Source organism: Dama dama, chromosome 30, assembly GCF_033118175.1.
Source record: "Dama dama isolate Ldn47 chromosome 30, ASM3311817v1, whole genome shotgun sequence".
NCBI classification, from domain to species: domain Eukaryota; kingdom Metazoa; phylum Chordata; class Mammalia; order Artiodactyla; family Cervidae; genus Dama; species Dama dama.
Window position 1 is genome coordinate 35,182,111 of NC_083710.1, and position 14,928 is coordinate 35,197,038.

A 14,928-nucleotide genomic window follows, 5' to 3' on the forward strand; every position below is an offset into this window, starting at 1 on the left:
TTCAGTCCTGAAATCCTGGGCTGGCTTCAGGAAGAACTAAGCCAGCAAGAATACCCCAGGGACCTGGGCAGGATGGAACGTTTGATTTCGTACGTCCTTTGTTTGAAGAGCCTGCTTCCTTCTCGGGCTATATTTAATGATTCACCTCCCTGTTGGTGGAGCTCAGTGTTTTCGTGGAAAATACACAGCTGTATTTCATATTTGGAACCTAAAGACATATAAAGAGAAGGTGAAGGAAAAACCGAAAGGCTGAATCGAAATGGGATATTTCATTTTCCAAATAAATTCACTAGGATCTTTAAATATTATTTGTAATAAATCCAAAGGATTCTGTCAGAGTCCCAAAAGTTCAGTAAATCAACCTTTATTTACCAGAAACAGTTACCAATAAGCAGAGCTAAATATACCATTAACCTGGGAGGCGGGGAAGCGGGGATGGGGTGGGGGAGTCTGAGTTATGGTCCCTGGAGCTTCGCCAAAGAGTCCAGAACTTTTCACCCCAGCACCTTCCCCTGCCTACTTCTGTCCTGGAAAGGGTCTCGTGGGAAATAAAATTTCAGTCCCCAACTGAGCAGAATCAAATCTGACTGCCTCAGGGACATACAGTAACCAGAGCTAACATTCTTTACCTGCTGTCAGGTAGGTCCCCTGGATGGCAGCGGGGGTTCACTCTGAGGACTAACTCCGCTTCTGCGGCAGGCACAAGAGGGTTTCTTTCCAGGGGGCAGGAGCCTAGAGACCCTCCACGCTTCCACAGTTTTGGGGGCTGAAGCTGTCTTGTCTGTCCTCTGCTTGCTCCCACTACGCCCTCTAGTGGAGGGACCACTCCCACGTACTGATGCTTCCAGGAAAAACCAAGGAAGGATGGGGAGCCCCGCCCCAAAGTGCAGGTGGTTCGGGGGACACCTCTGAACCCCAGTCCCCCTACAGCCACCCCTGAGCCAGGTACATGGTAGACTCACGAAGCCACTGAGAGTGCTTTTTCTAGAGTCACAGCAATTAGATGAATTACTAAAGATGATACCCATCTTTTCTGGTTCCACCTCAAAACCAACAACTCCTGTGAGTCCAAGCATAAGATGATAGAGCTTTTCAGATGTAGAAATGGAAATCCATAAAAGCAAGGTGGTTCGCTGCTCAAGATCACACACTTAATGAAAGAATTGGATACACACCAGGGCTCAGATGCCCAGTTCAGAATGAAAGGCATTTTCTGCCTTTGTTAGGATGAGGCTACATCTTTGAATGGAGAGGAGAAAAAGAAATGTTCATGTTCTCTCCTTCTCCAAGGAAACCACATTGGTAACTGCAGCCTCCTCTTATTATTCCCCCTGGGGATTATAAAGCGTGGTCCCAGGTTGACTGGGGACCCTTTTCCATCATTCCATATTGTCTTTCCCAAGATGGCGCACGGGATGGAAAAGTGCTGACAGGCACGGAATAGAGTTGGCCAGACCTGGGTTCACGCTTTGCCATCTCTCAGCCGCATGTGACTTTGATTATTTGACTTCTCTGAATGTATTCCTTCATGTATTGTAAGAGGTACTTTGTAAAACTGTTGGAAAGGTTAAACGAGAAAGCGTACCTAAGATCCTCAGTGTGCTGGCTCAGAGAGAAAGTGCTCAGGAAACAGCAGCTGCTGTGAATATTCCTTCATCCCACCTGAGATGCCACCCAGAAGCCCAGTCAAGAGTGGAAGACTTCCCACCCCCAGCGGGGCAGCCAGGCTCTAGTTCACTAGCCCTTCTGTCAGAGGACATCCTCCCAACACAGGCAATTGCTGGCCCGAGGGCCCAGTCCCCCTGCTGCTGTTCTGTCCCTTTCATCAGTGTCTTCTTTGGTCTCTTAAAAGGATGCAGCCTTACACGTGGAGCCGAAGAAAGAGAAAATGGAGCCGGACCTGGAGCAGGGCGAGAAGCAGAGGCTAGACAGCGTTACCAGCAGCGAGAGCTTCGCGAGCTCCGGGTTTCAGGAAGATAAAAGTCTCAGTGATGCTGAGGAAGAGGAGGGTAGGTATTAGTTCCTTCCTGTCCTCCAGCCTGAGATATTTTTACAACACACTGTGCATCTCTGAAATTTTTTTCTTATTTATCACCCTAATAAACATCCGTGAGAGACTCGAAGGCTAATGTCCTGGGGAGATAAGATTTGAATTTAGATTATTTCCAGAGTTACTAATTTTGACAGGGAACTGTACCATTGTCTTCCCCCCAGGCCTTTCTGTCTTAATGGATCGTCCCCCCTGCCCCCGTCCCCACCCCAGATACTTGGGCAAACCGGGCTAGAGGCCTGGAAAAATGTTGGATGTTCATTTGGAGACTGAAATGGCTCTCAAAGATGAACTCTGTTTGTTGGTTTGTTTTATGTTTTGCTAACGCTGTTCCAATAAACTGGGATTTGGTGGCCTGACAAGAGCCTTTACAAACAGCTTCGGTTTAAATACTTTCCAGATTTTGACGACTTCTACAAGCAGCCCATCACTATGGAAGATCTGATTTCTTACAGTTTTCAAGTGGCCAGAGGCATGGAGTTTTTGTCTTCCAGAAAGGTCAGCTCTCACTCTTCACTGTTTTGCTTCTTTCCTGGGCCTGGGTGTGTGGATACACACACAGGCAAACACAAACCTTTGCTATAAGTTCATTTTTCCTCATATTTGCTAGTATGTAGGCCCTTAAATGGGCTTCCCTGGTGGTTCATTGGTAAAGAATTTGCCTGCCACTCAAGAAGATGTGGGTTCAATTCCTGGGTCGAAAGATCCCCTTGAGGAAGAAATGGCAAGCCACTCAAGCATCCTTGCCTGGAAAATCCCAGACAGAGGAGTCTGGCAGGCTACAGTCCATAGCATCACAAAAGAGTGAGATACAAGTTAGTAACTAAACAACAACGGGTCCTTAAATGTAGAGTGAACTTCACAACACACACCTTAATCTGCTCTGATGTGAGTGAGGAGGTTTGAGAAATGACACTTGGGTACCAATGAAAGTGTTAGTTGCTAAGTCATGTCCGACTCTTTGTGACCTCTATGGACTGTAACCCACCAGACTCCTCTGTCCATGGGATTCTCCAGGCAAGAATACTGGAGTGGCTTGCCATTCCCTTCTCCAGGGGGTCTTCCTGACCCAGGGATCAAACCCAGGACTCCTGCATGGCAGGCAGATTCTTTACTGTCTGAAGGGAAGCCGTGTGGGTAGGGTACCAGTGGGTAGAACTTAATTCCAGGGGAAGAGCTCACTGGGTTTCAGAATAGATGACCCCAGCACCCACACTCCATGTTTTCCCCTAGCATGCCTCCAGAACTGGTCAGAATCTCAGAGTACATGGCTCCACATCTGTTAACTCACCCAGGGGAGTCCTCCTAGGGAGCTCCAGCTGGGTGGTGATCTGGTCTCAGCAGCTCAGGATAGAAGGCTGTGGGGAAGTCGTGCTCCTGGGAGAACAGACGGCCAGCACTGTTTACCTGATGCCATCCTGCAGCGCTGGGGCAGAGAGGATTCTGGGCGTTTCTTGACTTGGGGGCCTCCAGGGGGTCTGAATTTGAGAGAGAAGTGCTTCGTGTTTGGGGCGACCCCGTGTGCACGGAGAGCTGGTCCCTTCATGTAAAGGAAGCATGTGACATGAGTCCTCGAGTTAAGAACAGCGAGAAGGAGCAGGAAATTCCTGGATGAGATTAAGACACACATCGATGATGCCACTGTTTTTACTCTAGTGCATTCATCGGGACCTGGCCGCACGAAACATACTTTTGTCTGAGAACAACGTGGTGAAGATTTGCGACTTTGGGCTTGCCCGGGATATTTATAAGAACCCCGACTATGTGAGAAAAGGAGATGTAAGTCCAAAGTTTGATGTTTGTTTGACTCATTGGGGCCCTATCATTTCTAAACCATAGACCAAAGCCCTTGGTAAATATTTACACTTCCTCGGCAGGGCTCCCCAAACCACAGCCTGTGCAGACAGGCTGGCCCCACGGCCTGTGGACCCGAGGGTCCTCACACAGGGCCCAGCGAGGCCCTGCTCTCCTCCTCCGGTCCTTACCCTGGTCCCAGCCTGGCTCCTGTCCTTTGGCCGCTTGACCGCTGGTCAGTAGCCCTGCCGAGCCCACATCAGCCCCTCCTCTGCCCACCCTAGGGGGAGTTCCCCAGGCAGCTGGGAGAACAGCTTGGACTCTTCCCCTCAGATAAAGCCGGGTGATGGATTCGGCAGGTGTACACGTCTCAGGAAAGGGTGGGGGCGGCCGTCCGCATGACCTCGCTGGGGAGGAAATCACGTCCCCCTCGGGTCCGCCCTCCTGCCCAGCTTCTCTGCTGGCTCACGCTGGCCTCTCCTCCCTCCTGTCTCTGGCGATAAGTGTTATTTCCACTTTCAGAGCTGACCTCCTGTGTCCTCTCCCCTCTGGCCTTTACCCTGAAGGCTTCATTACGTCTGGGTCGGGCCCAGACGACTACTCTCTGCTCCTGGCTCTCAGAGTGAGCACACAAGTCATCCAGAGAGCTTGTTAAACTGATTCCAAAGTCTTGAGTGGGGCCTGAGAACGTGCCTCTCTCTAACAACTCTTCAGGTGCGGGGGACTCAGCCAGTCCCAGGATTCTACTTTGAGAACCACTGCTCCCCTGTCTGTTTTCTTTCTCTTTCTTTGACCTCACTTCGAGGCATGCAGGATCTTAGTTCCCCAACCAGGGGAATGCCCATCCCCTGCATCAGAAACCTGGAGTCTTAACCACTGGACCCCACTCAGGGAGTGCCCTCCCCCCAGTTTCTTTATAAGGAAAACAACAACAAGCTTTCCTCAAGAGCCCTGACTTGCAAAGATGGCAACTACCTGGGTGTCCGTCTACGCTCTCTGCTGTGCATCATTCAGCTTCGCCCCAGCCCTCCCCGCTCTGTTTTTCTCTGTCCCCCACTCATCCCAGGCTCCTTGTCAATCTCCGTCCCTATGAAGCCACAGGGCCGAACCCACCGGGACTCCCACTTCAAAACCGGTCACACGGGGCCCTAAACACTGTATATCACCTTCCTTCTTTTCCGTGCCTTTGCCCACACCTCCCAGTCAATGACTCTTAAAATCCTGTATTTTATATTGGAATGCATTTCAAAAATTCTCCTTGTTAAGAAAAATTCCTGGAAATGATCGATTTTCCAGATGCCTTCTCTCGGGTTGGTCAAAAGTCTGTTTGGATTTTTTCATTAGATGTGACAGAAAAACCCCAAGGAACATTCTGGCCAACCCCATAATTCGCAGGGCTCTTTCCCAGGTCCACGTGGCATGCAGGCTGTTTTGGGAAGGAGGCTTTCTTACAGAGTCAGAGTCGGGTGCTCTGGGCACAGAGGAAGGGCTTGCTAAACAGTTACTGCCAATCACAGGGATAACTACAGCGCTCTTTCAGGGCCACACTGCAGGCTGACGCGCACTCTCCGTCCTAGGAAACCGTGGCTGCTCCGGGAAATGATTTAAGGCCAAGCATTATCTGGGAGGTGACCCCCGGGCGCTCGGGTTGAATGTGCTTTGTTTGCATGCCCTCCTGCTCCTTCACCCTTTTCCAGACGCGACTTCCTCTGAAGTGGATGGCTCCCGAGTCCATCTTTGACAAGATCTACAGCACCAAGAGCGACGTGTGGTCTTACGGAGTGCTGCTGTGGGAGATCTTCTCCTTAGGTGAGTCTGGGGGCAGGAGGAGAGGGGACAGCTGCCCAGAGCTGAGCGTCTGCTTCCTCTGGGGAGCCATCTGGGCTATGGCAGCTGCTAAAACCCACGTGAGGGCTCAGAGCAGTGTGCTCATATGCGCAAAAAAAAACATGCAGGGAGCTACAAGAGAGATCCAACCAGAATACAATCTCCAGTCCCACATACCTCCAACCAATCTGGCTATCCCTTCCCTGTCTTCCTAATTCCCTTCCCTTGTCCTAATTCCTCAAACACCCAGACTCTTTAATACCCACGCCTCTCCGCTCCTTGTGTCCTTCCACCCGACACTCTGCAGAATTTCCCAGGAAAGCCCCAACAAGCTCAGCTCACCCCCGGCCTCTGTTCAGCGTGGCTGGTCCCAGACGCCAGTTCACACAGGATGCACGGCAGAAATGCTGGTTGTGTGTGGGTGCGCTCAGCTTCCAGCAGCACGCACTGCGGTGGCTGCAAACCTGGTCCCAGGCCCGGCGCTCCCAGATGCGTCCGGCGCCCACATCTGGCTGCAGACAGGCACCTGATGTTCCGAGGCCTCCCTTGAGTAGCCGGGTCTAGCCAAGAGTCTTTTAGACTTTGCCAGAAACTTGCCTCTCAGAGCAAATAAAAGTCACCCAGTAACATCCCTGGCTTCCTGTAATGTGGGAAAACCATTCCCCTGCTTTCGATGACAGGCACCTGTTGCCTGCAGTCTTTGAAAGCAGCTTGGCGGCCACAGTGGTCCCGCGGGGACACAGTGCCAGCCCCGCACGCACCCAGCTGCTTCCTCCCAGCTGCGGTCACGCCAAGGTGCAGACAGACAAACGCTGAGAGAGACTAGCTTCCAGGTCTGTGATGGGGCCGATACAGAGGCCCGCTCACCCCCAGCCACAAACCCCTCCAAGAGGGCCTGTTCCCTGCGATCCTGCCCAGAAAATTTGGCCAAAGGCAAAGTCCCAGCTCCTCTGGCCCTCCAGGCTCATGGGCGGCCCCACCAGCCCACCCAGTCCCGGCTCCCAACCCCGTTCCCCCATACCCATCACAGCAACTGCCCCCCCACCCCAATGCTGTATGAGGTTTACAAGAAAGCAGGGAATTAAAATCATTCTCGATGAGGTGTGAATGAGCCACTAGGAACCTCCTTAAAAAGGCCACTGGCTTTTGGAAAAGCAGCTCATTCACCCAGCGAATGAGTCTCTAAAGGATGGGATTTGTCTAGAGTTCCTTCTCCAGGTGCGGGGGGACCCCTCAGACGCCAGCCTTTCTCCTGACCAGACAGGAGCAGCCCTGGGAACCAGGCAGGGGGCATCAGACGCCCAGCACCGTGGGGCTGACCCAGCTGGTCTGTGCTCATGCTGTGTGCCAAGGTCCTTTTCCGTCCCTGGGAATTTACCGCCAGCCATCACTTCGGAGGAGGAGACAGACACCGAACTGGCCCGCACGTGCCCGAGGTCGTAACACGCCCTGTGCTCTCTCGTCCCTGATGCAGGTGGGTCCCCCTACCCGGGGGTGCAGATGGACGAGGACTTCTGCAGCCGCCTGAAGGACGGCATGAGGATGCGGGCGCCTGAGTACGCCACGCCTGAAATGTGAGCCCCCACCCTGCCGCCTCCGCCCCAACCCTGCCGCCTCCACTCCCACCCTTACTCCCCTCCCACACGGTTCCCCCCACACCAGGGCTCCTCAGGATGGGGAGGCGCTGTTGAGTTTCAGAATCCCCTGTGCTGGGAGATTCAGGTGAACCCTTATCAGGGACGCCCCTGAGTACCCCCGTGGGGACCCAGCATCTTCCAGAAGTGGGGCTTCGGGTCCTGGACCCGTGCCTACCCAGGGTCCTCCCTCCACCCCGACACAGCGTCCAGGTGTGAGCCTGGGGAACTCCGAACAGACCACCCAGGAGCTGGGGGCCAGACCTTGGGGGTGGCTCAGACTGGGAACCAGTGGGCTTGGCAGGCAGCCGGGGTGGACTCCGGCAGGGAAGCAGCGCTGACCCCCATCCACAGCAAGGATCTGTGGAATGCAGATCCCTGGAATCTGGGGAGATGGAATGCAGGGGAGATGGGAGGGAAAGGGGCCTCCTGTTAGGACCTGGCTGGGACCTGTGAACCCAGGGCCTTCCTGACAGCTCTCTCGGGTGGACAAGTGCTCACTCGCCCCGCAGACACTTTTTCCTGAAGTTCTGGGCCTGTTTTGCACTCTGAGGCCTGGACAGGAATGTGATGACCCCAGCAGTTTTGTGTCCAGCTGCCATCAAGGACTCAGGGGAGCCCCCACCCCACGTCCCCCCGCCCCCCAGCAGCACCGCCTTTCCTGCAGGGCCCTCCCGTCCCACCCACACGGCGGGGGCCTGCTGGGAGCCCTGTGATGGCCTTCGGGAGGAGCTGGAGGGAACGAAGGAAGTGGGGCTTGGCCAGAGTGCAAGGCCAAGTCTCTTTCCTTCACGGTCCAGAGACGAGCTAGGTCAGACCCGGGACGAGGCGGCCCGGGGACTTGGGCCACGAGGGCAGGGCTGGGAGCAGCCCGCGCGCAGAGGGAGAAGGGATCCGGACTCGTCAGGTGCATGTGGTGTTTTGGCCAGGAAAGCACAAGGCCCTTCCGAGAGCTGGGGAGACAGCTGGGCTGCAGAGAGAGAAAGGCAGGAGGCTCTGAAGTGCTAGCTTCTTTTCACCAGGAGTTCTGGTTTAAAATGAGATGACTCTGCACTTCGTGGTTTAAGTGTTTCCCCTGCTATAATCTCACTGGAAGACCCCAGACTGCGTCGGGGGCAGGCGGGGGGAATCACCATCTGAACGGAATGAGCGATGGAGCTAGCCTCTGAGAAGTGTTGTGACTAGTTAGCTAGATACAGAGGAGACAGACGGAAAGGTGGTCCTCCGGACTCCCTAGACCACAGGACCGTCAAGTTAGGAATATACCCCATGTTCCTTAGAAGAAATGTCTCTGACATGTTCACTCACGCTTTGAATTAAATATTTCTGTCCACTTTCCATATAATCTGAAAGTCACAAGAGCAAGTTTCTAGTGACTAACAGTAATAATTGTTGGTGTTCAGTTGCTAAGTCATATCTGATTCTTTGCGACCCCATGGACTACAGCACGCCAGGCTTCCCTGTCCTTCACCATCTCCCAGAGCTTGCTCAAACTCATGTCCATTAAGTTGGTGATGCCATCCAACCATCTCATCCTGCCGCGCCCCCCTTCTCCTTTCATCTTCAACAGTAATAATAATTGCAGTCATTAAGTGTTTATTATTTATTAGTTGTTTAGTGCTTATGAAGAGTCAGGCACTGTCTTAAACACTTTAAAATATACCCATTTACCTCATTCTCATAACAACCTATGCAGTGGGTGCTATTAGTATCCCCATTGTACAGATGAGAAAACCAAGGCCTAGAACACCAAAGTGATTTGCCACTTTGCTGATTAGTTAAGCAGACCAAGTCTGAGTCCAGAGCCCCCAGTACCACACTACACACCTGCAGGGTGTGTTGCCAGTGTTTCCAGTTCTTATACTGGTTCTGGTCCAAAACAACTCACATCAACTTTGGGCCCCAAGTGGCCTTGGACTTTATGAAACCTTCAAATCTTTATATATGAAGAGCACTTGTAACCCAGCCTAGAGCTAGAGAGAAGGGTGGTTCCTCAATTTTAGAGAGTTTCCTATAGAAATTATAAAAAGCAGCAGCTTTGGGAAATGTTTGTTAAGGACAGAATTCCAGAAGGAACACAAGGATATGTGTGGCTGAGTTCCTTCGCTGTTCACCTGAACAACCACAACGTTGCTAACTGGCTATGCATGCTAAGCTGTTTCAGTTGTGTGGGGCTCTTTGCAGCTCCATTCTCTGTAGCCTGCCAGGCTCTTATGTCCATGGAATACTGCAGGCAAGAATACTGGAGTGGGTTGCCATTGGCTATACCCCAATATAAAATGTTTTCAGTGTTTAAAATTTCTTTTCTTTTAATTAAAAAAAGAAGTCCAAAATTCAAACCTTTAGCATTTGAAAGCTGATGGAGCCATTTCCATGTTGCTTGTACCCATAGCGGGAAGACCTGGGTAACGATAACATGCACTCTCAGAACTTGGGTCCTGTGACCTGAACTTGACCTAAATTGATGTGCACTTGGGAGCCTGGGTGATAGCTTGGACAGGAAGCTCCCTCCACAGGCCCCCTCGCCCCTAGCTTTCTTCAAGAAGGCCTGTGGGTTTGGGTGTAACTGGTGTCTCTTTTTCTTATTAAACCTATTTACTTAGTGATGTAAAACGGTTTAATGTTGAGTCATTGGTTCCTCGCCCATAGCCTGTTTGATCAGATGTCTTTCAATGAGGAGGAGAAGTAATGAATGTTTTGATTTTTTTTTTTCTTTTCCTTTGGTGTTTGCAGAGATGATTCGCATTGAATTTTAGGCAAGAGGAGTGGAAATCAGAAACCAGGGATCAAAATAAAAAACAGCAATAGTTGTAGGTGGTCCCTTTGGCTGGTTTCAGCAGAGAGGAACCTGGGAGCACCCTCCTCACAGTTCTTGCATTTCCTCCACCTCCGCCTTTCAGCAGTGAAGCGATGCTAGCTGAGATAAGCCTGCAGCCTCTTCTTGACCGAATGCTGCCAACTCTCGGGCCCACTCCTCTTTTTTTGCCTGGTTCAAACCTTTCTTGCTTTGGCTACTTTTCATAGAACATCTATGTATCTTTTCCAGGCGTCCTTGGTGGCTCAGTGGTAAAGAACCCACCTGCCAATGCAGGAGACGCGGGTTCAATCCCTGAGGCAGGAAGATCCCCTGGAGAAGGAAATGGCAACCCACTCCAGTATTCTTGCCTGGAGAATCCCATGGACAGAGGAGCCTGATGGCCTACAGTCCACAGAGTTGCAAAGAGTTGGACATGACTGATCAACTAAACAACAAATGTATATACAACTATGTGTGTGTGTGTGTGTGTGTGTGTGTGTGTGTACAGCCTCTGAGAGTCTTGTTAGAGACCAGGGAGCCTTAGACAAAATAAGGTAGAACCAGGCCAGCCTCCACCACAGCCCCTGTACCTGAGCTGAGGATCCCAGACTCGAGTCCGTGACCACCTGCCTCTGCAGAATTTCTGCACCTGTCTCGATAGATTAGTTAGATGGCATCACTGACTCAATGGACATGAGTTTGAGCAAACCCCAGGAGATGGTGAAGGACAGGGGAGCCTGATATGGTGTGGTCCATGGGGTCTCAGAGTCAGACACGACTTAGCTACTGAGCAACCACCTTAATGTGAGATCCACGTGGGACTGTCTTATGCTCCTCCAGGCCATTGGCCGCTGGCAGGCTGGCTTAGGTTCCCTGGATGGGGCACGTGCCTGGAGCCCCCACTCTAAGGTGTGGAGAGGTCAGGGAGGTCTCTCAGGTCAGGGAGAGTGAAGGGACCTTGGGCATGGAAGCACCCATCCTGTGTGCCCAGGGAACAGAGGCAACAGCCCAGAGTTACAGTCCCCTTCCTCACTCCCAGCCTCCTCCGTGTCTGTAAGTTCCACTCCCAGCAGGACCTGGCCCAAGCAGCCTTTTATGTATCACACTGTGTACCCACAATTTAAAGGGAGCGAACACTACATACTGCAAAAAGCATCATCTTTATATGCATGACAACACCCACTCCTCTGCTGACATGTGTGGTAACCCATGTACCCACTACCGCCTCCAGCCGTCTCTATTGTCCTCTCACCCAACAGCTACCAGATCATGTTGGACTGCTGGCACAAAGACCCAAAAGAAAGGCCAAGATTTGTGGAGCTTGTGGAAAAACTAGGTGACCTGCTTCAAGCCAATGTACAACAGGTAAGTTTATCTAGACTATCAGAAGGCCAGACGCCCTTGATATTAGTCAAGGGGGTGTCTTACTTGTCTCTCGTTATTTAGTGGCTATTAACAGCTGAGGTGGGGCTTCCCTGGTGGTTCGGTGGTCAAGAGTCTACCTGCCAATGCAGGAGACGTGGGTTCTACCCCTGAGTCTGGATGATCCCCTGGAGGAGGGAATAGCAACCCACTCCAGTATTCTTTCCTAGAGAATCCCATGGACAGAGGAGACTGGTGGGCTACACCATGGGGTTGCCAAAGAGTCAGACACAACTTAGTGACTAAACAACACCAACAATAGCTGAGATCACCAGTAAAAAAACAAACAAAAAAGTGCATATATGCAGAATTATCATCCCAAAACACAACCAAGATTATGGAAATGCCATAGTTGAACTGAGACAGAGCAGTACAGAAATAGGCTTAAGTAGAATGTGTGTAACCAGAGCCCCACCTTTGCTGTTTCAGGATGGTAAAGACTACATTCCACTCAACGCCATCCTGACAGGAAACAGTGCGTTTACATACTCGACGCCTGCCTTCTCCGAGGACTTCTTCCAGGAAGATATTTCTGCTCCAAAGTTTAATTCGGGGAGTTCTGATAATGTCAGGTAAGATCTTTCCTTCTCCAACTTCATTTGATAAGATTTTCAAACTTAAAAAGTCCACCTCCTAAACTCAACTATAACATGTTGCCTTACTTCATGGGCTTCGCCGATGGCTCAGTGGGTAAAGAATCCACCTGCCAATGCAGGAGACAAGGAGTCACAGGTTCAGTCCCTTCATTGAAAGGAAATGGCAACTTACACCAGTATTCTTGCCTGAAAAATCCCATGGACAGAGGAGCCTATATTATATATGTGTGTGTGTGTGCGTGTGTGTTCCTTTTTGCTGAACCATTTGAAGGAGGACATACACCACTGTAATGCTTTGCCTCTAAACACTTTGGTATACATCTTGTATGGAGAAGGAAATGGTAACTCACTCCAGTATTCTGGCCTGGAGAATCCCATGGACAGAGGAGCCTGGTGGGCTACAGTCCACGGGGCCAACAAGAGTCGGACATGACTGAAGCGACTTAGCACGCACATACATCTTGTAAGGGGTATTCTCCTGTACCAGCACACCAAAATTATCACAAAGAAACTGATAATCTCTTCATCTTATTAAGTTTTCAAGTTCCCATTATTGTCCCCAAATGTCTTGTGCACCTTTTCTAAAAACATCATCCAATCAAGAACATGTTGCATTTTCTTCTTTAGTCTATCTTACTCCAGAAGAACTCCATCTTTTCCTCCTCAGTGACCTTGACTTTTTTCATGATACCTTCAATACAATGAAAACAAACTGGATTTGTTTTCTTACCTGACACCCCTTACAAGATGTATGTGCATGCTAAGTCGCTTCAGTCATGTCTGACTCTTTTTACCCCATGGACTGTAGCCCACTAGGCTCCTCTGTCCATGGGATTCTCCAGGCCAGAATACTGGAGTGGGTTACTATTTCCTTCTCCATACAAGATGCATACCAAAGTTGGTGCAAAGGAAACTGGAGAAGGGGTGAGGGAAGACAGATACACCGAGTGGCCACGCTGGACAAGGTCAGCACCTTGGTCCCAGCAGTGACACGTATGTTCCACTCACTACAGTAAGTCCCCTACATACAGACGAGTTCCATTCCAAGAGCGTCCAATTTATTAGTAAGTGCAACAAAGTTAGCCTAGGTACCCAACTAACACAGTTGGCCGTATAGTACTGTACTGTAACAGTCATACTGTATTACTAGAAACCTATTATAGTAATACTCGACTGTAACAGGTTTGTAATGCTTTTCCCACAAATAATACAAACACAGAAAGGAAAACATTTTTGAATCTTATAGTACAGTACCTAGTGTGGTACAGCAGCCGGCACACAGGGGCTGGCATCAAGTGAACAGGCAAGAAGCGTTACTGGCTGGAGGAGGGAGAAGAGGTGGGAGATGGTAGAGCTGAAGGGTCATCAGCAGTAGGAGATGGGGGGCCAGCTGCAATTTCACGCCGATGGCAGGTTCTGATTCCTTTCTGAATTCAATTCTATCTGCCCTCTTGCTTCCGGACATCCTGGGCTTGATATAAAGATACTGCCCTACTGTGCTCTGCTGAACAGTAATGTTTAGTAATATTTGAAGCCACTTGTAAAGGAGGCACGCACACAACAATGTACGCTAGACAGGTAAACTAACTTATGGGATTCGACATGCGAACACACATTCATATCTTTGAAAATTCACAACTTCACATGCAGGGGACTTACTGTATAGCGAGACACGTGCTTTGTGGTCTGGTACGGCACTGGGTTCTTTGCATACATTACCGCCTCAAGACAGTCCTAAGAAGGAGGTACTATTCCTGTGACACAGATGGAGACATTAAGGCTCTCCAGAGGACAGCTTGCCACAACCATGCAGTCGGAAAGTGGCAGAACAGAGTTTCTAACCCAGGTGATCTGACACTCTGTCCCTCTGCAGTCAATCAGAACTGGTATTAGGACTTTCAGGCTATTCTGTGGGCCTCCTAAGAATTTTATCTGCAGTGGGTTTCCCAGGTGGCACTAGTGGTAAAGAACTCGCCTGCCTGCGCAGGAGACTCAAGAAACCTCAGTTCGATCCCTGGTTCAGGAAGATACCCTGGAGGAGGAAATGGCACCTCACTCCAGTATTCTTGCCTGGAGAACCCCATGGACAGAGGAGCCTAGTGAGCTACAGTCCATAGGGTCGCAGAGTCAGACACGACTGAAGCGACTTTGGATGGACGGACAGAGGTATCCTCCTAGACCGCCAACCTCAGTTCAGCCACGCTTGGCAGGTGACCAGGGAAGAACTGGGAGGACTGATGGTCTGGGACAGGCCTGGAGGAAATCCAGTGGCCAGCGCAGATTTGTGGGGTTGGGTCACAGGTCAGCGACCGATTCATACTTCACAGACCAGCCCAGATGAGTCATCTATTGTTTTAAAGAGGAGACGAGTAAGTGTGGATTAAATAAATTAGCGGAGGCAGATCAGGTCAGACATGGGGGAGGGAAGTATCAAAGTGACATGGGCCCTTCCAGCCTGTTGCTTAGCCTTCGCCAGACAGGGCGCTTGCCTCAGAGATGGGCCCTGTTGGTGGTGACAGGGTCTCAGGTGAGTGTGTGTACAGGGGACCACCGAGGTCAGCAGGCAGTCACAGGGACGTCATCCAGTTACTGCCCCTTCCTCCCGATCTGTAATCGCAGGGCTGGATACCCCAGACTAGCCCCGGTGCTTGGATATACACCACTGAATTGGTCGTGCTGCCCTGACAAGTCACGGCCTTTCAGAAACAGCAGCTATACATGTGATGAAGCCACATCACCTCTCTGGGCATCGTCTCCTCCCTCCGTCACATTCAGACCGGACCACAACTCAGGGCTCTTCTCAGCCTG

At 50.9% G+C, this 14,928-nt stretch overlaps 1 protein-coding gene across 2 annotated transcripts in view; it reads left to right on the forward strand.

The window, feature by feature from the left end:
* Window positions 1-14,928, forward strand: part of FLT1 (fms related receptor tyrosine kinase 1) — a 200,122-nt gene that overhangs the window by 173,707 nt on the left and 11,487 nt on the right. For both annotated transcript variants that reach the window (XM_061133717.1, XM_061133718.1), the window contains exons 21-27: window positions 1,853-2,009; window positions 2,451-2,548; window positions 3,707-3,829; window positions 5,542-5,653; window positions 7,146-7,245; window positions 11,362-11,467; window positions 11,954-12,096. In XM_061133717.1, coding sequence (XP_060989700.1) covers window positions 1,853-2,009; window positions 2,451-2,548; window positions 3,707-3,829; window positions 5,542-5,653; window positions 7,146-7,245; window positions 11,362-11,467; window positions 11,954-12,096 — 839 coding nt within the window. The remainder of the gene's footprint in view (window positions 1-1,852; window positions 2,010-2,450; window positions 2,549-3,706; window positions 3,830-5,541; window positions 5,654-7,145; window positions 7,246-11,361; window positions 11,468-11,953; window positions 12,097-14,928) is intronic.